Genomic DNA, 24,736 nt, shown 5'->3' with positions numbered 1-24,736 from the left:
TAATAAAAATCTATAGTGAAGCAGAATTAGTATTTTGTAACTTTAGAGTTTCTAATATTTCAACAGTAACATTCTTATAGAACAATGCTTACAAGAGTATATATTATGTTTAATATACCAGAGGGACTCTTAAGTTAATGAGAAATTCTGAAATTACTGTACCTAGTCATTTTCACAAAACACTATTCAGAAATTAGTTCAGATACCTATCATTCTACTTAGAGTCTTAGTTTTGTTGTTGTATGTATTTCACTTATTGGAAATGTCATTGTAAGAATGCCTGTGACCTCTCTGGCATATGCTTGCAGAAGACGGGGACCGTATCTTGTACTGGAATTTTTGCTAATGTGCACAGGGATTGTGGAAGTTGATCTGTATCAACTGGAGGGAGGGGAAAAGAGGAAAAAGCAATCAGTATTAAATGTAATTTTAGGACTTAAGAAGACCACATCTCTCAAAGCAGTTATGAGATTCACAGCACTAACCAATCCTATCTGGCACAGATCAAAAACATTTTGTGTTTAAGTACTGTATGATTTCCTTAAAAGTCCATGAGGATGCAACTGGTATTTCATTTTAGCACTCACATTGCAAGCACTAGTTATACACAGGCAGACTGGGAGAATAAAACAATTTCATGAAGCATGCTAAGTGTACTTCTGTTATACCACTGGAAGATCGAAGCTGAAGACAAGTGGCACAGCATGGAGAATTGTCTGCTTTGGACCAATTGGCAGAGGACTGCATTCACCTGGGCTCTCAAACCAACAACTATCACTAGCAATAATTTCATATGCTGAAGTGTGTATAAATTAATTAATAATGATTTGCATTAAATGACACAGAGGGTCTGCACAAAGCTCAAGAAATATAAAAATACACTTAGAAAAATACATATCTGCTGTCTTGCTTTTTTCATCATTAAACTAAAACCAAGTATTTGGCAATTAGGTGCATTTTGAAGACTGGCAAAATTAAATTTGGCTTCTTCTGTTTCATTTATTCATCACTGTCATTTTATATACATAAATATATATATAATTGTATACTTACACTTATTTTTTCCTTTTTTTTTTCAGTAAAGTAGTTCACTTTAATTCTACATTTTAGTTGCAATCATATTAGATTGAATTTCTGATATATAGGTATATATAAAATACATGTATATATAAAATCAGTAGTTTGAAGCTAAGCCTCTCTGGACATTTCTTCATTTTTATGTCCTTTGAAATAAATAAGGTTTCTGCATAGCCATATAGTCAAGATGCATACTAATTTACTAAACTGACTTGCCCATAGTGTACATATACGTCTATGTGTGTAGGTGTGTTTGTATGAGCATATGTGTACATCTAATAAATTTCTCTACTTACTAACCAAATTTGCAATACTTTCTATAGCTTATTTCCCCACAACCACATTGATTATGAAAGCAGTATTTGAGAAATATATTGAAGGAATAATCAGTCAGCCACATAGTGGAGGAATATTTAAAGCCTCTAAGCTTCTCTAAGTTAAGTAGAAGAACATTTCCTATATTCACGCCAAAAGCCAAAGTAATTGTATTGCTTGAATATACTGGTCAGTTCTCACTAAGCGTAAACCAATTTCAGAGATATTATTAATATTATGGAAAAGAGAATAGAAATTAAAGTAAGGCATAGTTAAGCAATCACAGACCAAATATGCTCAACTACACCCAGAAATTAAACTATTTTTTACAAGTTTTTTCTCATAAAAGTTAAAGAATTTCAATGAAAAATATGGTACCAAGTTCTACACCATAAAAAATGCTACATCTCAAACCAAATCAGAAAGACTTATTTTTCTATAGATATTTTTCCTCATGAACAACTTTAGCTATTAAATTAATAATAGGCTTTTATGAAAAATGTATGTATTGGCTGGAAATGTCCAAATATATTTCTTTCACAGATACACCTAAAAAAAAGTTTCAGTGATACTCTTTGGAATTAACTGTCCTGACCACCTGGGCCCTTTGTAGAATGGCAGATAAAACTCAGATCCACCACGGAAGAACTTGTCTGTAGTTTAACTGCCCTAACAGGATGCTGGTGCAAGATCTTGTATGAGACATATGAAGGCAAGAGTCAAGGAAGAAGCTGCAATTCTTGGCGTATCTGCATCCTAAAAAAAAAAAATATCACAGACTATGTCTTACATAACACTCCAATACCTGTATTAAGCCAGTGGCTATGCCACATCTGGTAACATTCTTGAATTCAGAGGTGCCAAACTGCGTAAGCCATGTAGGATCTAATTACTCCAATATGCACTTTGTGTGAGACACCTCTCAGGCTGACGGTATGTCTAGGTCTTGTGCAATTAACAGTAACTTGAGAAAAGCTGTATTTGAACTAAAAATTGTTTGAGAAGACTCCGCATCAAAATTCCATCTTGAAAATTCATCCAGAAATGAGAAAATGGCCAATGATAATACTAAAATATTAAACATAAATGGCCTTATTTTACACTTCATTAATTCTTATAACAAAGCAAAAACTTATTCCATCAGAACAGCAGTGTTTCTACTCCCCTTTTTCAGCACACTGTGCTTCGTCTGGACTTAAACCTAAATTGCTGAACTACTTATGATGTAACATGTCAGAAAGATCTGAAGAGGGTCAAGAAAATACTTTATGCAACAAAGATATCCAGTATTTTTTCAGTCCCATGTCAAAACATACTTTCAGAAAGGCCCAAGGTTTTGATAGGTTCTTATCAGGGCACTGAGGAAACTGAAAGCAACTGGAATCCTCCAGCAATGCAGTTGGCATAAACGAGATCCCAGTAAGCACAGGGCTCAATAGAGAGTCATCACCTGTGACTCACTCCCTATAGCTTCTGACAGAGAAAAAAAATGCACTGGGAATAGTTTGTGGCTGTCATGGAACCAGAAGGGGACAGTTTTAGCAACTACTAAAAGTTCTTCCTGGTCACATCAGAGCTGATGTTGGAAAGAGGAAATGCCCGTATTCCTCCCCACAGTGACAGTTCTGTTTAAAAACTTCACATTAAAAACTGAGGCACTGCTGTGCTGGTTTTGGCTGGGATAGAGTTAATTTTCTTCAGAGTAGCTAGTATGGGGCTATGTTTTGGATTTGTGCTGAAAACAGTGTTGATAATACAGGGATGTTTTTGTTACTGCCAAGCAGTGCTTACACAAAGTCAAGGCCTTTTTCTGCTCCTCACCCCACCAGCAAGTAGGCTAGGGGTGCAGAAGAAGCTGGGAGGGGACACAGCCAGGACAGCTGACCCCAGCTGACCAAAGGGATATTCCATACCGTATGACATCATGCACAGCATATAAAGCTGTGGGAAGAAGAAGGAAGTGGGGGATATTTGGAGTGATGGTGTTTGTCTTCCCAAGTCACCGTTATGGGTGATGGAGCCCTGCTGTCCTGGAGATGGCTGAACACCTGCCTGCCCATGGGAAGGAGTGAATGAATTCCTTGTTTTGCTTTGCTTGTGTGCGTGGCTTTTGCTTTCCCTATTAAGCTGTCTTTATCTCAACCCACGAGTTTTCTCCCTTTTACTCTTCCAATTCTCTCCCCCATCCCAGCGGGGGGGGGGGAGGAGTGAGCGAGCGGCTGGGTGGGGCTTAGTTGCTGGCTGGGGTTAAACCACGACAACTGGACAGGGAATACATCTCCAGTTCATAACCAAATACATTTATCTTAATATGCAAATCAAATCTAAGTTGGTGCTGGGACTGAACCTGGGCCACGGATATATTACACAGTGACAGTAATCAAACACTAATAAATACTCAAATACTAAATAAATATTTGAGAAAAGCAGCATTACTTATTTTTGCATTAAGGCTAAAGTATTTTTTATGCTTTTCAAAAGCTAAATGAGGAGGAATTGCTGAAATTCCCTCTGAATCCTCCAGCTGCTCTCTGTTCTCCAATCTCATGAACTGCAAGTAAAGGCAACTGCAGACACTAAAAATGGAACTCTCTCACCCAATCTGTTCAGAAATACACAGTCGGAAAAATGCAACAAGCAACACTGCTATAAAGCAGAAGCAAGCAACAGCAGTGAAACCATTTGAAACGATTACAAGGACAATTTTACAAAGTCCTAAAAATAGAGTAAGTACAAAAATACATGCAATACTGGAGTGCGCTCAGTAACTTCAGTGATACATTCACAGTTTCATGGAAAACAAACCTGATGAACTATTGCTCAAGAAAGAAAAACAACATACAGCCTCCTTGCGTGACAGTCTGATTGGGTGCTTGGCATCATAGTTGTCAATAAACCCATGCAGTACATATATGGCAATTATATTGAAAAAATCATGTACATATAGTTAACTTGCCAATATTTGCATTAAGTTATCCTGCTTGCAACTTGTCTCTCATCATTCATAACTTAAAATTCAGTGCATGATTAATGACTCTTTCTCTCCTTCCATTTAATTTTCATTGATGAAAAATAAGATATTCTGAAAAAGCCTCTCATTTTTTAAGGCCAGTGCCAAGTTTCATGCTACATTTTCTCTGAGAAACAGTGAGTACAAATATAGAATTTTAGCATACTTCAAGAAAACTAGTCATGTATTTACCTGTATTAAAAACTGTATCTGACTGAAGACACAAATAGCAGGCAGCCAGCCATTCATAAAGAAATGGTTCAATGTTAACATGGTCATAGCATTAATTAATTCTTAATGAGATAATGCTGCTTATAACTGTTTTTCCATGAACAAAGTTCATGGTGTTATGCAGTGGACAGGCATACAATTTAAGGAGGAGCTGAATACTATAAAGAGATGAAGCCCTCTATTTACCCACCGGCCAAGAAGAAATCACAGAGCTTCATACACTCTTGAGATGGAGCGATCTCTCCAGTGGCAAGATACAACCATCACACTATGTTACCACGGTGCATTTCCTGCACGAGGAATTACAAATGTCACATATTTTATGTGCCTTAGATGTGATTATAGCACTCAAGTTCTACCAAAATAGTATAAGGTTTGCCAGTATTTCCATTACAGGTTTTTATTTCCAAGTTTGTTTGGAAGTGTTTTTAAAAAACGCAGCTTGCCAAATTGATACCTGGTATAGCAAACTAGAATGAAAATTCACTTGTCGATTTTCAGTGTGAAATTTTAGAATTTTTTTAAACTGCTCCTTAGATGTTATTTCCAGGATACTCAGTAGGCCATTTTCCACACTATTTAAAAAGAATCAAAATTTTTTAGAAAAAAATTGCTCTAAGTAAGGAATCTCGAATCCATTTCTGAAAACACAATGACACACATATTTCCTTCATATATAGAGCCTCTTCTTAAACTAAAAATATGTTTTAATACCCAGGTGTAATCTTAGTTCAATAGTTTGGGGTTTTTTTTGACCTAATGTCTGAAAAGTGGCCTTGTCTACAGAGGTCTCTTAGCCTACTTGCCCTCAATTTTTTATGAAATCCCCTAATTATGTAATCATATGACAAATCACAGTAAATTTGAAGAATATTAAACCAAATAATTTTAAACAGACAAAAGTTCTAGTTTATTTTTTGACTGAACTTTGCATACTGAAGGAGATAAATAGGTTATTTTCTATGGTCATAATCACATGCAGTTTCAGTGTCTATGAGTTGATTTAGACATTTTAGCTGTTGAGCATCCAAGCTTCAGTGAATACACATCAAGACAAGACATCACTTAATATCACTTTAAGTAGATTTGGTGCTCTTTTTCTCATATGCGTAAGCAGAAAATATACAGCCTGATTTAAATTAATCACCCTAAATTCAATATAGTGCATACGTAAAACAGGTAACTTCAAACACTGTTGAGATGACAACTCAAGAGATGAGCAGAAACCTTTCATGTCCAAAATGGTCAAGTTAATGATCAAATGACCAGAAGTTTTGTTGTTATAATTTTTTAAACAATCCATAATACAGCCAAGTTTCTCTTTAGTTCACATTGAATTTCCTACTCGCATTCCTAATATGGGGGCCACCAGAATGAAGGTAGGTAAACAAACCACATATTGGTTGCACTGGCTTCTTGTTCGTCCCCAAGTGTAAAGCAATACTGTTCTATAAAGATTTTCTGTTCCATTTATGCTTAATTGTAAACAGCAAGGACTCTCTAATATGTTTTTCATTTCAAAAGCTCATATACCAACTGTTGTGATATCATCTGTCACTCACCTCAGCCACCTGCTGAGTCTCCACTACCTGCTGAGCCAGCACCTCCATATTGGTTGCCATGGTGAAGCAAGATCATTAGAGAACCTGTTTGAAAAGATGCCAGCAACTTCCATCAGGCACAAAAGTTAGGTTTTTTCTTATTATTAAAGAAAGCTCTGATATGACTTTTTGATAATTTACCATACTGTTTGACTACCTGACAAATAAGAAAATATGCCATGGATGCGTGTGTGTGTGTGCACGCGCACGCATATATATATATATATACACACATATACGCACAGTACCTGCATACTGGAACCATACTGTTCAAAAAGCTGAGGCACATAGTTATTCTTTTACTTTATAAGGCCTCTAATATACTATTTTTACTCTATTATTTAAGCCGCAAAGAAGAGATGTTAATTTCATAAATTAGAACGGACTAATTTGAGTGTCAACTACTGATGCAGTTTGTGGAATTCACAGATCTCCAGGGCACTTTCCTCAACTCAAGGGAAGAGAAACCTTACAGTTAAACTGCTTCTACACTACATGCTGAACAAGGAAGCAGCAATCTAAGAATGCTGGTTTGAGCAAATTTTTATTAAGTCATTCCATCAAACTGCCATGTTCATCCATATTCTTACGGTAATCTTGCACAATAAGGGAAATAAACTGTCACATCTAAAATGCATTTTCTATTATCCAAACTATTTTTTTTTCTTATAATGTGATAGTATTATCACTCTGAGGAGAAAATACTGCAGAATTGTTTTATCCTATTGTGAGTGTCTGTACCTTCAACTTTACGGTCTTCAGGATTTAAAAAAAAAAAAAAGACAAAGCAAAAAGAAAAAGGAAGAAACAAGAAAAAAACCCACTTCCAATATATTTTTGATGATAATTATTAGGGCTGTGTTTCTCCAAGGGTAAATTTAATTAAGATTTCAAATTCATGCATTCAGTTTTTAACTGTGATTTGCTCATTATAGGGCCAGAGTTCAGATTCTGACCCAGGTGTAGGTAATGAAAAGGCATTCCTGAATGCTGGCCCATTTGATGTTTTATTGAAAACCTTCTGTTGGTACTTGCAAAGCAATCATTTAACATAAAATTAAAACATACTACGAACAATAGCAGAACATGTAACAGAAAAATGCGTGCATGTCTCTAGCACCGCCACCCCCCATTCAAGTGAAACTTCTACAAAGCTAACGTTGTTGAAAATGTCAAAATTCATTACGTTAAAAAGATTAAATCATATTGTGGTAAATTAAATGTGAAAATTATTTTGTATATGTCAATGGAAGACTATTCGTAACAATGCATAACCAAAATGGAAACATTCCCTATGGAAATCATATTTATGCTAGTTTCTCATACAGCTTGTCATTTTTATTGAAGTGTTCAACTTGCACAGTAAGCTTATGAACGGTTTCCATCAGACCCATTTAATATTGCAGCTCGTGGATGGTTTCTCAGTTGTTCAGCAATTCCTCTTCAGTGCTTTCTCTTATTTTAAATTCATTTTTTATGTTCAACAAGGAAGATAACCATATGCTCATAACATGCTGTTTTCTTAGTGCTTTAAGATTAAGGAAGCCCTGAAGATGAGATATTTTGTTCATAAGAATACCTTTCTAAGACCCAATGAAGTCTTTGCTGTGGTAAGACTCTGACAAGATCTGCTGCTGGTGTTGTTATCCACCAAGGTTTTTTGTACTTTCAACCTTCCCAAAACAGCAGTAAGCTGAAGCTATCTGATCAAATAGAACTGGAAGCCCCGAGACCATACACAGCCATGCCAAGTAAACTCGTTAATGATGTTGACTCCCAGAACGTGACACAAGGCAAAATCAACTTCCTAACAAAACCCCTGGGCAGCAGAGTTCATAAGGGGAAAAAAAATCCCCAAAACAAACCAACAAAAAAGTTGTAATTTAAAAACTGCAAGGAGGCACCTGCAGCACCAGGAAAATATTTTCAGTGTTAATAGGATGGCAGCCAACTCAGTACGTGTAGACGCACTGCTGTCCAAAATGTGGCATAAAACCATTAATCTCTCCCTAAGTTGCGGTGAAATCTCAGAAGGAAGTCATACACTCCATTTGAGATAATCTATGGGTATGGCCCCACTAGGGTGACATGGCAAAAGGCCGAATTCAAGCGTATTGAAATTTGTTCCTTTTTCTTAAGGAAACGGGGTTCTTTATACTGCGTGCTTGACTCAGCCACATGAAGCAGCAGGGCAGCACACTTCTCCTCAGCAGGAGTCTGGAGATGACAGGAAAGGCGGGGCTCGCAGGTTAGGCTCTGCCGGGAACCTCTGTTACATTGTCGCTGTGGCAGGAAGCCGGCAGGAATCCTTCCAAGAATTTATACGACGGAGAATAACGAGGCCAGAGCCCTGGCCAGGAGCAGCTCCGACACCTCAGCCCCGCTGCCTCACGGCAGCCTCCTTCCCGCCGCGCTCGCCGCGTGTCCCCATTGGCTGCGGCGCGCTCGCGGCCCGCCGACACAGGGCGCCCCCTGCGCAGCCCGCCACGGAAGAGCCTTCAGACGGCTGCCGCCCCGCGCGCCATGAAACCACACCCCTCCCTCCCGCCTCCCGTTCCAACCAATGACCTCATCGAAGACGCAGCACTCCCACACACGCCACCGATTGGTTGAGGGTACCGCCTGTAAGGCCGTTGGCCCCGCCTCTCGAGTAAGAGGGAAAACACCCGAGGGACGCGACTAAGCACAAGATGGCGGCGCTGGCTGGCGGCCAAGTCCCAGGCGGGGCTGCTGCCGCCGCCATTAGGCCCCCTCCCCCTCCCCTCCGGTATATCCCTATGTCAGGCTATGAGAGGCCCGGGCATGGCAGTAGGGAAGCGGCCGGTAAGATGGCGGCGGTCTCAGCCCCGTATGCAAAGTACCCACCGCCCCCTCCCCTCCGCCCTCCCGGTGGCAAAGGTAAAAGGGTCGGGTTCAAGCCGCCGCCTCCGCCCGCTCAGACTCCATCTTCTCTCTCTCTGTGTCCGTGTCCCGAGCTCGTCATGGCCGCGACCATCGCCCCTGCGACCCCCCGGACAGCAGACTGCTCTCACCGAGACCGGACCGGCTCCGACCTCAGGCGGCCCGCATTCCAGCTCAGCGGCTCCGCAACGGGACTCCCGCACCGGATCGACCCAGCGCCTCACAATGGTTCTCTCTCTCTCTAGGAGCTGTAGGCCAGCCTACAGCACGGCTGGCTCTCGCTTACCAGCAAAATACGGGAGCCTTAACATCCCCCCTCCCCTTAAACCGAGCGTTACCCCTCCCCTTTGCCGCTCGCGGGGGTGTCCCGAACAGGGCCCCGATGCCACCTCCCCGCGCCCCCTCCCTCTTCCTGGCCCCAACGAAAGAAACCCAACCGGGCCGCCTCAATTTTAAAAAACGATTTTTACCTCAGGAAGTGGCGCCAAACGTGCCCTGGCGGTGACCCCGACCCGGGCCCAGGCGGGCCGGTGTTGGGTGACGGTGCCCAGCGGCGGCCCTCCCTCCCCCCGTGAGGGCGGCGGCGGTGAGGGGACTAACAGGGTCCGCGGAGGGGAAGGGGGGAGCCGGGTCTGTATTACGGGGCCGCGCGGGGGGGGGTGGTGGTGTTTTGTTTTGTGTGCCGTGCCCCTGTGAAAGGTCAGAGTTCGTGACCCCGCCCGCCGCTGCCGCCGCCCGAGAGCGTGTCCCCGCTTCCTCTTCCCGGCACCAGGCCGGCCGCGGCCCCCTCCATCCCCCTCGCGGGGCGGGGCTGGGGACGGCGGCGGCGGCGGGGGAGGGGCTACCTGAGCCGCTCCGAGCCTTCGCGCCAACGCTCCGGCGGGCAGTGCCCGCCGTGGGCCCGCTCCGGCGGCGTCCCCTGCACACGTGTGGCGGCTCCGGGCCCGGAGGCCTGTGCTGGGCTCCCGTTGTGCCCCCGGCGGCAGAGGGCGCTGGGCAGGCACCTGAGCCTGGAAGGTCCCGGCTCTTGCCCAGGCTCCCTCTTGGGAAGCTGCGAGGGGAAGACACTGCCCCGGTTCAAAGGCAGCCCGTTGTAACCCTCGCTTGTGAGGCTCCTCTGTAGCCTGCGGCTTGAATTAATTGTTCGGAGGCGGTTATTATGTGCACGGGTCGGTGTTGGTGTTCCACGTACGTCTTGGTTCTTACTAAAGATGTAGAGTCAAAGGTAGGCTTGCAGTTGATGCTGGCTTTCACAAAGGCCACCGCCAGACTGTCCCGAGTCTTTATTTCATTTCGTAAAGTCGGTGTCATTGATGAGGGTTTTCCCAGTGGAGCTGGTTGTAAGTGAGGCTTGTTCTGCCTCCGGATGTGCGATTGTAGGCATGAGCCAAATTTGGGTGCAGCTGAGGTGGTTTAAGAGCTTGCCACCTTTCAGTGCTTGTCATCTTTTTCTGAGGCTATCATACATTGAGTCGTGACCTCAGTTCACTGTCATAACTGTGTGTAGCTACTTCTTAACCTACCCCTATCAAAATGATCTTAGTTTCTCTTAAGTCTAGTAAGTTCCTCTAAGTCTAGTAATTTTGAAAAAAGCTTATTTAAGGAGTGGTCAGATGAACAGTAAAACTGGAAGATGTGAAGTGATAGTAACTCCTGAAAGGAAATGTATGGAAGAGATAGCAGCTGAAGGCAGTAATCACATAAAGAGGAGGTGCTGTTGTCTGAATAGTTACATGGTCAGCACCCTGATTTTTGGGGGGTTTTTTTGTTTGGTTGGTTGGTTGGTTTTTTGGTTTTTTTAGAACTGGCTATTTGGGACAAGGATGTGAAAAATGAAGAACTACGCCTGCCTATGAATTACAGCCTCACTGTCACAAAATGAGTTAATAACATTAAGGCACATGATATACAGATGTGTTTGCAATACATAAATAAAGGAAAATGTTTCAAAAAATCTTGGGTGTTTGTTCGCTACTGTAATGTTAAATATATGAAGAATTTTCAAATTCTCAAGATATGGACATGTACATACCTTCAAAAGCAGATTTAGGGTTTTTTTAACTTCATAAAACATACTATTAAAGTGTAAATACATTTTTGTAACACAGGTACCTTTAAGGATTTTCAAAATTGTCATAATAGCCTTACTGTAGAAGTAGGTTAGATGTTAGGGCAGGAACGTGTTTCCCTTGTTATAAATCAAGAATAATGACGTATGGAGCAGCATCTTCAAGCACAGCATGTTTTTTAAATAGAGGATTTGGCAAAAAAGCCCACCTTTTCTTAAAGTGAAATAAACTAAGGGAATAAATTGCTGTTATTCTGGCTTTAAACTGTGAGATGTGCATCTGTTAGATCATGGTTGTAAGCAAAGTTAAACTGAATCTTTAGTTTTGTCCTTTATTTGCTATCCTAAAATGTTTTCATCAGAATCATAATCAACGTTTATCTTTTAATTATTTTTTTTCACACCAGCTGTGTTCATGATTAGGTAGAAAAGTATTTCAGTCTTGTGGTCAGAGGATTCTCTGACAAGACCTAGTATTTCTTGCCAATGGTTATGTTCAGTTGTGCACTCTTCAGTGATGGGTTGTTACTTGCTGAATAAACCAGGGAATAAACCACCATGAATAAAGAAGCTTCTGATTTTTAGAGTTATCTTTATGAGCAGGAACTTAAGAATATATGGAATGGGAAAGAAGTAGGCTAGGATGCTCTCAGTTAAATTTCTGCTTTACATAGAAATCTCTATAGTGATGATTATTTTGAGCTCTTCAGGGAAATATTGTGTTATTTTTCCTTGATAATAAAATATATTTTAAATTAATTTGCTTCTGCTCACTAGCAAATTCTCTTGCCCACACCTCTTAAAAGGGAGGTCCAGCATTTCTGTGGCTTTTGACTGCTAACCTGTTTCTTTCTACTTTTCTGATCTCTGGCTTATCATTGTTTGGAGTGGATTGAAATTTTGAGCTTTTCAGCTGATGCATAGAGAACACCAGGACTTTTCAACGACTCCCAATAACAACTTCCCTAGGTGTTTGTGTTTTGGCATTTGTTCACTGTTCTGTAATTGCTTACCAGGTAAGTCATTTTCCCACAAGTCTTCTCAACCCTTTTCACTCCTGCATGTTTAAAAGTGTGCAAGAGTGTGCTTGGGGGGCGTGGTGTTTGCTTTTTTTAATTGGCTTGGGCAAAGGTGCATTAGATATCATGACAAAGCTTTGTCAGTGGTCTTAGTGCATGAGAGAATTTACCAATTGGCTTAGAACTGATAAATTAGAGGGACAGACTATAGTGCAGCTTATTTACTCCATTTATTCTGTTTTATAGTCACTGTGTCAAAGACAACCTTTTGACATAGGTTGTCTTTCTTCTAGTTTTAGGTATTGAAAACTAATGTGATTCTGCATGCTGGGGCTCATAGGCACTGCAGTAATAACGGTGTATACCCTGTGCCCTTCTGCTGAATGACAGGCAGTCAGGTGGCCTAGCTAGGAAGGTTGCTTCTCTTGCCTGTGTAATTACTGCTATTATTTCTTGGCCTTTTAAAGTGTTCTGCCCCTAGTGTTGTGTTTAAGAATGTGCCTCTCACTTGTCACTACTTTTTTTTTTTTAATGTATGAACAGAATTCTCATTAAAGTAAGTTTGAGATTTGTCTGAGGAAAGACTGGAGATACGAACGTGTATGTCTGAAGGCCCTAAAAGTCCTGTCAAAGATTCTTATGTAAACCTGTACAATTAAAGATCTGCAATATCCTTTCAATATGTATTAATAATCTTTGGTAGCTCAAGGGAAAATGAAAACACTTGCTTCCATAAACTGGTGGTTTGGTTTCTGAAGGGTTTTCTTGATAATACAGTATATATTGGCAACCAAATGTATGTGTACTTGTGAAAGGATTGCTGTGGCATAATGGCGTAGCAGTACAGAAAAGACCGGCAATCACTGGGATGCTACGCCCATAAAGTAGGTGTGTGCTGATGATAATTTCCAAGGGTGTTGGATGTGTACCTGAGTGTACAGCCCGCTTCAGCAGGGCTCCCTCTTCTAGAGTTTTGTGCATTGTGAGAATTTTGCAATGGGAAGATGTTGCACTGAAGGTTTCTCGCTTTGGAGCCTAACTGATCTAGTGGCCAAGAGGAAGGGTGTGTTTGTCTGTTTACATCATTGTGCTTTTGAGCATACACATTTTATATCTTGGTTAAAGCCTAAGGTCTGAGATACTTTGAGAAGGAGGATATTGCACTCAGACTAGTGGTCTAGTCTGTTAAAGCAAAATTCTGTATAGTTTTGAATGTTGCCAGTAATTCTGTATTGTTTTGAATGTTGCCAGTGCGGTTACTGACATTGCTGGAAGGCAACATACACAGACATGCTTTAAAGGTGTTTTTTTCCTCTGAGTGGTACTGGAAATGAAAATGCAGTAATGAGAACTGTATATCCTATTAAGCAAAGCCTACAGATGCCCTATTGAATGTTTTGCACAGTAATTTGAAAATAAACCAAGTAAGATTGCTTAGTGTTATCTTGTAAAAATGTTCCAAGGTATACATTGGTAGTTGTGAGGATTCTGAGGGTGGGAGGGAAGTGATCGTAAGTTAAACCTACATGCTTTCATAGTATTATGACTTTATGGAAATAAAAATATTGGTATTTCATAACTTCTGAGTGTGTGATTTAGTGTTTCTTGTGTTTAAAAATACTGAACAAATTCTGAGTTCTGTTGTATAGTGTTGTACTAACCTCTAACTACTTGAAATTTTGGAAATGTTAAATTTGCAGCTCACAATTAACTGGTTGTGATAGTGACAGGCTGGGGTTTGGTTTTTTTGGGGTTTTTTTTGGGATGCCTCTAGAAGTAGCTGACACACATACTGCCTGTGCTCTAGTGAGACAAATGTCTTGCCCGTGGGCTTATTTAAAGTTAGTTAATAGCTGAAAAACACCATGACTCCAAAATTCTATGTGATACACCAAATTAAAGATAACAAACGGTGATACATCCTTTAGTGTCTCTTCCGGTTGCTGTCCATCTTCTTTAATTCCCTTTTCACAAATTCCTCTTGTTCCACTTACCGACAAGTCTGACTGACTGAAAGGAAGAATGGAAAATGCTAGAGCCAGAGATGAATTGCTGCTTTCCCCTTCTGTGCTTCCTGCTTGGCAAGTTGAGGAAAGCTTTAGAGGACAGGAGGAGTTGTCTCCTTGTTCTTCCTTGTTTCTGCCACCAGGAGAAGGTCTTGCAGCAGTTTGAGCTCTGGTGCGGAGTGGAGCGTGCTGTGCAGCTCCACCATGCTCACTGAGGTTGGCAACAGAAAGGGCAGTGAAGGAAGCTGCATCACGATTGTGACAAATTTTGCTGCAGTTCTTGCGATAACTTCAGTGAAATATAGAACTATACTGCATGCCCTTAACTTATTTAATAAGCAATATTGTATTAGACAATGCTGAAATTTGCTAAATTTATATACACAGACTTCTAAAAGAGCATTAGTAAAAAGTGCTTGTATAGGCCCTTTTTGGCTTTAGCTATGACTAGAGAAAAATAAAATCAACAGAAGATGCTGGAGGTGAAAAGATCAAAGAGAACTGAGATACTCTACAAGTAAAGGTTAATAACTATACTGGCAGCAAAGAAAAGAATTAAATCTGTCTACCATACTGTGGTGAGCTGACCTTGGACTGCAGCCAGATGCTGACCCAGCCACTCACTTTCCCCTCCTTAACAGGGCAGGGGAGAAAATAGGATGAAAAAGCTTGTAGGTCAGGATAAAGACAGAGAGATCACTTGCCAGTTACTGTCATGGGCAAAACAGACTTGACTTGGGGAAAATTAATTTAACTAATTGCCAGTTAAAGTAGATTTGGATGGTGAGAAAGCCAACAATTAAAACACCATCTTCCCCTGCCGCCCCTTTCTGTCAGACTCGGTGTCACTCCTTCCCTCCCGACTCCTCTACCTTCCCTCTCCCCTCCAGTGCTCGGAGCGGTGTGTGGGGGCCGGGCTCCTCAGTGCATACCAGCTCCCCTCTGCCCCTTCTTCCTCCTCACGCCTTTCCCCTACTCCAGTATGGGCTCCTCTCCACAGGCTGTGGTTCTTGTCAGGAAGTATTCAACTGCTCCCAGCCATAGTTCAGAAAGGATTTCAGTGGTGGTCTTTTTTAAACTCTTCGGCTGATAACAAGGACCTTTTAGCTCCTCCCTTTTGTGGGATAGTTACCTCAGAAGGCAAAATGCTCTGCAAAGCTGCCATACAAGAAGAGGAGGGAAGAGGCCCTGTGGAAGTTGCTCCTCGCCCAGGAGAACAGATTGAATTCAGCATACACCAGAGGTGAGATGGGAGATGTGCACACTTACAGGGGGGGAAGGATGTTTTACATGTGGAAGGAGAGAACCGTTACAATGCAAAGGTGGGCTGTAAGAGTACCTATGGCATAGGCCAAAAACCCTCTCTCTGGTCATGGTGGTGGTGTTGGCAGTAAAAGCGCATAATGGACTAAGAGGGGGTCAAAAGTCAGGGTAGGCCAAGAAGTACAAAATAAAAGCAGGATTTAAGGTTATTCATATGTTTTAAATGGTTGGGATTGACAGTATTGTAGACCTCTGTTTTTGTTTGGGTTTTTTTTTTTTTAAGGTGTCATTTCAAGTGCTTAAAATTTTCATAGAATTTTCCTGAAACTTTTGAGGTAAATTTTAAGAGCAAAGCTGATATCTAGCATGAAAGAATTCAACAGTTATAAGTGACTGAGAAAGTTCTAACAGTATAAACTGTTTGGTCTGGTTAATGCCACATTCAGTTTAAATCTCTCTTTTAAGTGTTAGTAGATGATTTTTGAAGTACAAGTCCTTGTGCGTTGTGTTTGGGTTCGTACCTGGCTGGGCAGTGCTGAGGGAAGCTAGTGACCTCCATCCTGTGGGTTTTTTTGCCCTCATTTCTCTGTACTTGTCTCTTAGCAAAAGTGAGCTTGCTGTCTGCTCTAGGCTTTGTTGACTGCAGAAAAATCTCGCTTCAATCTGAGTTCTGAATAATTTTACTGGTTTATTTGGAAATGCAGTTATTTAGCTGATGACGTGCTGTTTTATTCTGGAAAGAGGGAGAAGTGATTCCTTGCACTCACAATGCTCAGGTGGTGGTCAGAATTAAAGTATTGCTTGTGCAGTGGGGACTGTTCCAGTGAGTAAAAGGTACGTCTTAAAGTCTCTATATCTTATCTGTTATATGTTATTTGTTGTTATCTCCAGAATGTGCAAAGACAAAGATGCAATGCTGTCTGGGTACAATCTGTGGCATTTGCCTTTGAACTTCTCACTAGCGAACCTGTGAGTGTTAAGTGCAGTCAGATTTAGTTTAAATTAATAGAGGACATGCTGTCCACCAAGACAGTATGCTACAAGGATATTGAGAACACTAGAGAATGCAGTGACTTCCCTCCATCCTGAAATGCCATGGTTATAGTCCACTGGACTTTCTGATTCTTCAGGAGCTTGAGTAGCAGTTGCTGTTTTCCACCATCTAACTGACAACATCAGAGCTCACCTGATCCCTTTGTCTTGTGCACCAAGCCGTTTGATGGCCTGAGGTCATTGCATAGTTGGTACTGAGGTCATTGCATAGTTGATATTGTGTGCACATTCAGACATGTACGTGGCCATGATCTTTTTATTTGATACCAGGTTATAGCTTTGCGAAAGTACAAGTGGACTGACCTTTTTTTAAATCGAGTTTGTCCTCTAAAAAATATTTGAGACAAAGGCAGGCAATTATGTGGTAGAACAGAGATTTATTTCATTCTAATGAACGTGCACAGAAGATTCAAGATTTCTGAGGCAAAATACAAATTCATGACAATCCAAAGTTGGATTAAGGCTTCCTTTAATGTGGTTAAATGCTTTCAGAATTACTCTTTCTCACCACTGTAGCAAAAAATATATCATTGGGCACTGAAATGCAACGTTAGGAATCTGAACCAAGTGCTGTGAAAGCTGATGGATTTAGCAGACTTTATACGTATATATATACTTTTTTTTCTGATTTACATCATCTTGTGTTAATGACTGGATATTTTTTTTGAGATCTTGCTCAGCAGTGAAGTCCCACACTGACTGCAGCTCTGTTAGGCCTGCCAGCATGCTGCAATTGGTTTTGGACTGATTAGAAGAAAGGCAAAAAGTTCTAGAAGGCATGCAGGAATATAGAAAGTATCATGTACCTGACACCTCAGTGTAGTCTGGGAGAGCGTATGGTTCATATCCAGGTAAAGTCTAGTGGCTGTGTAGCCTTGCTGTACTTATTTTGTTGTTGTGCTCTCTGCTGCTTATGAGATTTGTATTTCTGATTGTAGGAGATAAAACTTGTTGATCCAATAATTCATTGGTGTTTATCATGTAGTGGCTGTACTTTTAAGAGAAATTTTGCAGAGAATAAGCTAGAAAGAGTTTTTCATTTTTTTAAATAAATTTCATATAGGGAAGTTTATTTTTATTCATTAATATTTGTAAAAAGCAGTTTTAAGAACGATATGCAACTGCTATACATTGAAGACTGTGAAAAGCAAGAGTAGTGCAAAATCCTAACCCTTCCTCAAAATTCACCTAAAATGACCTCTCAGTATGACATACTCTGTTACTGCAGGACCTCACTGCTTTCTAAGAGCTGTCAGTATGAAAGTCATTACTAAAGGTAATTCCAGTTCCTCTGGTGCTTTCTTTAAGATCACATTTGTCTGCTGGCAAGTACTACAGTTAATAATGTGGCATATAGTATGTGAAATGAAAATATAGACAACTACTAGGCAGTTTGAACTGTCCTTCAGTTTCTTTTAACTTAGAGGAGCGAGGAAAGGACATAAAAATGTAGTACTACAAGTAAAAAGATGAAAAACATCAGAGCATGTTCATGTAAAATGTATTCTGTGCCTTTCCAAACCATATAGATTAGAAACAAGCTGCAACACTTCTCTGGGGGAAAAAAGCTATTAAAATAATCAAAAGAATGTAAAAACTTCGATATAAAGAAAGGATGGCAAAGAATGACAATGCTGTTTCATGGGCACTTTAAAGGTTTCCTGGTGTTTGTTGTTATTTTGTGAAAAAGGAAGACATTCAGAATATTTGTGAAACAGTTTTTTAGGAAAGATCAATTTTTTTAAAAAATCTTTATTTTACTTGGGTCTCTCTGAAAGGGATTGTAAACCTGCCCCAGAGTCTAGAACCTTCTTGTCAAAACTTCATCAAAAGAGGTGTCTCAGTGTTATCCAGACTGAAGGATCTCACTGTTTTTAATACATAGAAGTTTGTATGTTATGTGCCCAAGTAACTTGTGAAGTTAGACTAGTGTTTTAAGTGTAGCACGTAGGAGGTTCACAAAGTGACAAGGGGGATACCTTTTCCCCTCGCTGAGTATTGGCACTTGTTTTACCTTCACAAGCAGTGATACTCGCTGACTGTGGTTACAGCCAAAGTAGTCTTTATTGCTTTTGTACCAAAGTAGCATGCACACAGGAAAAGCCTGGTTGGTATTCAAAGCTGTGTGTTTTTCATCAATCGTAAAAGCAACACAGAATCAGCTCAGGAAAGGTAGTAGTCCCAGGGCTAGAGCAGCAGTGCTTGCGTAAATGGCATGGGATCTTGTCATCTCTGAATACTCTCCAACTCCAAATGACTTGTACTTTGATTTGGAAAAATAAGTTAGTAACTGTTTAAAAAACAGTTTTTAACTAGGCATATACTGTAAGATAGATCTAAAATAGTAGTTGCAGATAGTGGCTAGTAATTTTAATGCTTTTCAATAAGTAACAAAATAAGCAGAAAAACACTGAAACAGCAAATGAGATCAGCTTGCATGTGAGCTATTGACTGAGTAGCTAGCACATTGACGTATTACTGAATTTTTTTTGAAACATTTGTGAAGGTGTGGAACAAAACCTTTGTTTTGAAGGAGTAATACTAGCTACAAGTTAGGAATAAAGAGCTGTTTGTAAGTGAATGGCATATAGTAAACTGAGTATCTATATACCTCTATTCTAAGCTGTTAAAATTTTCTAAAAGGTGATTACTGGATTAACTTTGAAATGAAGATAATTTCTGTCTCTGGTGCTTAGCTTTGCTCAAATTAGATTAATAATTGGACTGAAATTGTGAGGACATTTTCATTTTTTTTTCCTCTTTCTTGGGCTGTATTGAGGCCATTTATATCTGCAACTGAAGTGGAGTTGACTGGTAGGCAAGGCTTTACAGGAGGTAAATGCAGTGTGGACTGAAACACTTCATAGCAATTAGGTCTAAATCCTGTTTCTACTGGAAGGCCTCCACTACTATCTTCTGATTTGATGCTCCTCCTTGGTTTGTCTGAGTATTGGTTAATAGGTAAGCGTCTGTTAACAGTAACTGGAACTGCAAAGCTGGAATTAAAGAAGGTAAAAATAATGTAAAGGAAAAGCCTGTAGAACTGCAGTTATGTTTTGCTCTTTTATTTTTCCACATTACTTAAAACAATGTTTAATAGCACTGTATCTTATTTTTTACAACAAAATATTTTCATGTATTCATTTTCTGCTTATAACTGAAAACTTCATACAACAGTCACTAAATGTCAGCACCTAAATCTTCATAATACTGTTGTTCTGTAGTGCAGTTTTGTTTTGTTTGGGACCACGGTTAGAGGTCTTACTCTGTATTCAACATTCTCTTATTTTTTTTTTGTCAGTGCAAAATGTATTTAAGGGGGGATAAACATTTACAGTGTATTGGTAGCAAGGCTGTGATTCTAACATGAAACAAAGAGTTAACACTGGTGTTCATCCATTAACTAAAGAATACAAAAGTTTTACTTTTCTCATACTTGGTTTCTGTTTGCATATGATAACCTATGCTTTATGAAACTATCAGACTCGGATGTATCAAAAAAAACCCAAAACAACTATATTTTTATTTAGTGGTAGGTGTGTATTTGTTTTTTTTAAGCTTGTTTTTCCAAGTGATAAATTGAACTACCTTTATTATTTGGATACATATTATAGGCCTTTAAAAATACGGACAATTCTAAACAGTTTGTTAGGGTCAAAAATTCAGATATCCATTAAGCTTCCTGAAGAAAGGGAAAAATGACAGTAATAAAAATCCCCCCCCCCCCCCCAATATATTTTAATGTAAGTAAATTCTTGAACATGGTATTTTTATACAAAGCTATATTTTAATCATAAATGCCATTCTATTCCTCAGTCAAATACAGGACATGAAACCATTTTATTGCAATGATTAGAACACCACTTCTCAACCTTCTTTGTAAAAAAAACCCAAAACATCAAAACACTAAAACCAAAAAAACCAACCCCAAAACAAAAAAAACCAAAACAACAAAAAACCAGAACGCCAAACTCCAGAGATCTATATCCTCAGCTGGTGTAAAGCAGCACAGCATCTTTGAAGTCATATAGACACTTGGCTGGTGAGAATCCAGCCCTGGAGATGTAGTGCACAACAGCAGTCTGATGTAAGGTACATTTAGCCACAGGAGTTCCAAAGCACTCCAGCAGAGCAGGTTCAGACAAGTGCATTTCAGCCCACCAGCATATTTCAAATGGTGTGCTGGTTATATGGATTAAACTTTTGATGACATTTTTCATAACAAGAACAGCAGAAACAACAGGAGCTTTGAAAATAGACTATTTAAATAGATGATAAAAATCTTAACACTACTAGGTAGACTAGTGTTAAATAAAAACTGTCTGTAGGTTTATAATAAATTAAAAATAACCTTTGGGTTTGAGTCTGATGCAGTATTTAGGGAGAAGTGAAATTATTCAACGTCTGGATTTGTAAAGCTACTGGAGTGCATTTCAAAGTACTGCAGTGGCATGAAATTAAACCCTTTAAAATAAATTATACAGTGATCTGTTTAAAATTATAAATTGATAGTAAGTAATTATCCTGAATCATAGCCAGCGAAGTGTTGGTAGACCAGGTAAACTGAATGTTGCGTTTGTTCGTTTTCTGTGGAAGCAATTTAGCATACGCAGGGCATAATTTCATGCTGGCACTTGTTAATGGATGAGTAATAAATCAGGCCACAGAACTCCTTAGAAACATGAAAAAATGAAGCTGTAGTTCAATAAAAATAATAAAGTGCTTTAAATGAGCATTTGTTGTTTACTGTGTTGTTTCTCATTTCATGGTAGACATCAAAACCAATCCAATGAAATATGATAGTGCTCTAGAGTAAGTAAAACTGAGCCTGTTACTTACTGTAGTCAGTATTTCCATGTATTTTCTTGTCTTGATGTTAGACTTAGTTTACTGTGAGATCAGAGGAGAAGCTTATAGTATGGGTTGAACTTGCACAGACATAAAGATCACCATAAATATTCTCTATTTTAAAGTTTCCATTTGCAAAAATGCGGATGTAAGAAGAAGGAAGCAAAAAGAGCAATTTGGAACAGCTCGTATCCAGTGTATGTAGCCAGTTTGCCTGAAATACACTGTTCAGTTTTGTAAGACAGAAGAGGGTTGCTGGGAACGTATAGAAATCTGAGAATTTATTCCAAGTCCATTGAGTGATAGCTGCTATAATATTGAAGCTTCTTCCATGGCTTCAATCCACCTAAAAAGGGCAGGAAAGAAAAAGTGGGATGTATAAAATGATATGCATTTTAAGAACATATGTATTTTAAGAAAAATAAGTATTTTAAGAACGTAAAGCCTGAAGAGGACTGTATTTCCCATCCCAGATCTAATGAGGAACTATAGTTTTGTGATTAAAGCAGGGAACTGGGTACTAGGACTCTTGTGTTTCTAGTACAACCTTTCCAGTAATTTATTGTAAAATCTCAGAGATTGTACAAGTGCTGTCTTAGAATAGGAAAAATGAGACCACTGAAGTATGTTTAAAAGCAACAAAACCTCCCATAAATACTCATTTCCTTCCCTGTGTGTCTTGAGGTGCTGGCATTTTTATCACTAAATTCATGACTTTTATTATGTGGAAGCAGGAACATTAGAATGGGAAATCTAAACAATTATTTGTTGATGAGGAAACTAAGAGATGGATAAATGGAACACATAAATCAGAGAAGCTTCTGTACAGTAATCACATTTGACAGACTTCTAGGCGTGATTCTTGAGACTTGGTCTCCTCTTTACCTATACAAGGGAGCAAATTCTCCTTCCTGAAGGAACTGAAAAGCCCCAGGTAGATTTTTAATGTCACCCAGGCCAGTCACATGCAATTGGGCTTAATCAACACTCTGAAAGCTGTTTGTTTCCTCTGTTATGAAGGCATTCTGAAGTGAAGGAGAGGGAAAAGCCCTACAGAAGCTTTTGGACCTGCGCACTGGCTAGTGTGGAAGTCTACCCCCATACCTCTGTGCTGAATTGTTATCCTCTGCTCGGAAGCTATAAAAGAGAGTCTGCTTGTGGTAGAGATGGAAAACTGTATCCGTACTTCCTTCCTCCTTTTCTGGGGCAATGGTGAAACCCAACAAAGGCAAACTTTCTGTGGCAACTTTGTCCTGAAAGCAAACAAGAAGTGAACCAAAATTTAGAGAGAAGGCTTATAACGGTTTGAGGGTTCTTTCTGAAAACCAAATAATGACATAACCCCTCTCTGACAGGGCTACAAAAGTAGTAGTATGAATCTTCTGCTGGACTGGTGGCTCTTACCTAAACAGAAGCAGTGCCTGTGTACTGCACATGTTTATCTAGTCTTAGTCCTGAACTTGAACACCACCTCTGAAAGTCCAGTTCTTCATGATCATCCACATGGCCATGAAGGTCAAATTAGCCATTACTTTAATGGCTATCTTTGACATAATGGTCCAGGAGGCAAACTAGAGGTTATTGAGAGTATGGGACAGTACAGCTGCAGTTCTGAAAGCCTGAGACCCACTCCCAGTTATGTTCCTTTCAACCATTTTTATTTGCCAAGTTCAAGTAGTAGTCTTTTTGGTACCTTGTCATTTCCTTTCATAGCACTAGCAACTTTTTTAGAAATCTGCACTGTCTCAAACAGCATACTTGCTTTCCAAAATGCTGCTTTGAAATTTCTGAGCTGGTAATGCAATTAATTGTTAATTTACTCCCAAGCAACATCCATTAATTTTGCTTGCCAGACACTGCTTTGTACAAGAAAACAATAAGCCTTAATCAAATTGAAGTTTAGCTGTTACTGATAGCTGCAGTTTTGGTCACTGTATTTAGGTAATGTTTTCTATATGTGTATGTTGCCTTTGCCACTGCTTTTAGAAGCTAAATTGCAAACTGGGAATGCAAAGTGTAATTAGCCATCTGTTGCTTTTTCCCTATTGCTGAACCAGAAATGATCACTTTTAAGGTTAGCAGAGGAAAGGTAAATGTATTGGATACAGAATTTGATGCTAATGGTCTGAATTGCTGGCCAAATAATGAAGTCTCTTGTGCCTCAATATCCCCTTTAAACAAATAAAGAGAATGTTGCTTCATGCAACCATCACAGTGGTGATTAAAGTTTAAATAATTGATGTTTGCAAACTGTTCTGAAGGCTTAAAGTACCAAATATTGCTGTTACTACAGTTCTTGCATTCTGTGTCCTTTGTTCAGCAAAATAAATTTTTACGCTTCTGCTTATGAAATCTGTCAGTTATAACCAAACTTTATATCACACTTACTTCAAGTTTATTTATATTGCAGCTATTCACAAAGGAGAAGAAATTAAAATAAGAAAAGGGACTGGGAGGAGGCAAAGTACATAAAAATGATCTAGTTGATATCCAATCTCCTTGGCTGTAAGGAGGACCATACAGGCCAATACACAAGGCAGTATTCTCACCTCTGCAGACAGCCTCCTGTCTTTCCTGTTGGTACTAGTAGGACAAATATGTCCTATTTATACTTGTAAAACTACAAGATTTTCCTCCCCACCAGAAATGGATCATAGCACCATCTATCTACAACATATCTGGCAGTTACCAAGTGCACCAGAGAACACCTAAGGACCTTGAAGTCTTTCGGTGTAAATTTGTAGACTAAGGTTCACAGTGGTTGACAGTATATAACAGCATGAATAGCAAGAAGTCAAATAATGAAGGGCAGTTTGTGAAGAGGGCTGCCGAGGTCCAGTGAGGGCTGTGGCTGGGCCCCTCAGCTGAGGACAGCTCCTCAGGGACTCAGTCTGTTAGGACCAGGTCTCAGAAGGCAGGTAGTTGTGAGAATTGCTGTCTATACCTTTCACATTTACTTATGCTGCCTGTAGGGAGTAAAGAAGGGAACTCAGATAGGAAACTATTTCAAGTCAGATTGCACAGTACCTCGTTTGCTATGTAGGTGTAGAGGACTTTGCCTTTGATAACAAACCAGCGTTTCTTCCAGTGTCTTTTGCCTCTCTTACATCTGCTGAGGTAACCACTGATGGTAGCTCCCTCTCCTGAGGCTGCCACCTGGAGCAGGGTAGGAGAAATCAGTATTTGTAACAGCAAAGGCTTTTCCCCTCCTGATTATGCATGTTTGCATCACACCAGATAACCAGGTCTATGTCCATGAAACCATAAGCAGACTATTAAAAATACCGAGCCAGAAAAGATACAAGCATGGTATTATAGTTCTTTTTTAACTGTTTGAAGATTTC

General features: G+C 39.8%; 2 protein-coding genes across 9 annotated transcripts in view; both read right to left on the bottom strand.

Annotated features, from left to right (window-relative positions):
* The window catches only part of NR2C2 (nuclear receptor subfamily 2 group C member 2), a 50,786-nt gene extending 41,046 nt beyond the window's left edge, over positions 1-9,740 (bottom strand). For 3 of the 8 annotated variants that reach the window (XR_012777489.1, XM_075514199.1, XM_075514205.1), the window contains exons 1-2: positions 9,606-9,740; positions 6,196-6,279 (exon numbers count right to left, since the gene is read on the bottom strand). Coding sequence is in view for 4 of the 8 variants with exons in the window: in XM_075514199.1 (XP_075370314.1) it covers positions 6,196-6,255 (60 nt within the window). In the remaining 4 variants the exon portion in view is untranslated. Of the gene's footprint in view, positions 1-4,823; positions 4,924-6,195; positions 6,280-7,813; positions 7,833-9,266; positions 9,435-9,605 lie in introns of those variants that run through there. The other 5 variants (XM_075514202.1, XM_075514200.1, XM_075514201.1 and 2 more) reach the window with 5 other exon arrangements.
* A 10,941-nt stretch (positions 9,741-20,681) lies between these two features.
* FGD5 (FYVE, RhoGEF and PH domain containing 5) overlaps positions 20,682-24,736 on the bottom strand; it is a 106,553-nt gene continuing 102,498 nt past the window's right edge. Inside the window, exons 18-20 of the mRNA XM_075514144.1 lie at positions 24,420-24,548; positions 22,497-22,645; positions 20,682-21,738 (exon numbers count right to left, since the gene is read on the bottom strand). Of these exons, the coding sequence (XP_075370259.1) occupies positions 21,702-21,738; positions 22,497-22,645; positions 24,420-24,548 (315 nt within the window). The 3' untranslated portion in view covers positions 20,682-21,701. The remainder of the gene's footprint in view (positions 21,739-22,496; positions 22,646-24,419; positions 24,549-24,736) is intronic.

Source organism: Mycteria americana, chromosome 11 (genome assembly GCF_035582795.1).
Source record: "Mycteria americana isolate JAX WOST 10 ecotype Jacksonville Zoo and Gardens chromosome 11, USCA_MyAme_1.0, whole genome shotgun sequence".
Classification (NCBI taxonomy): domain Eukaryota; kingdom Metazoa; phylum Chordata; class Aves; order Ciconiiformes; family Ciconiidae; genus Mycteria; species Mycteria americana.
Note: the sequence above shows the minus strand (reverse complement) of the source record. Positions and strands in the feature narration are given on the sequence as shown.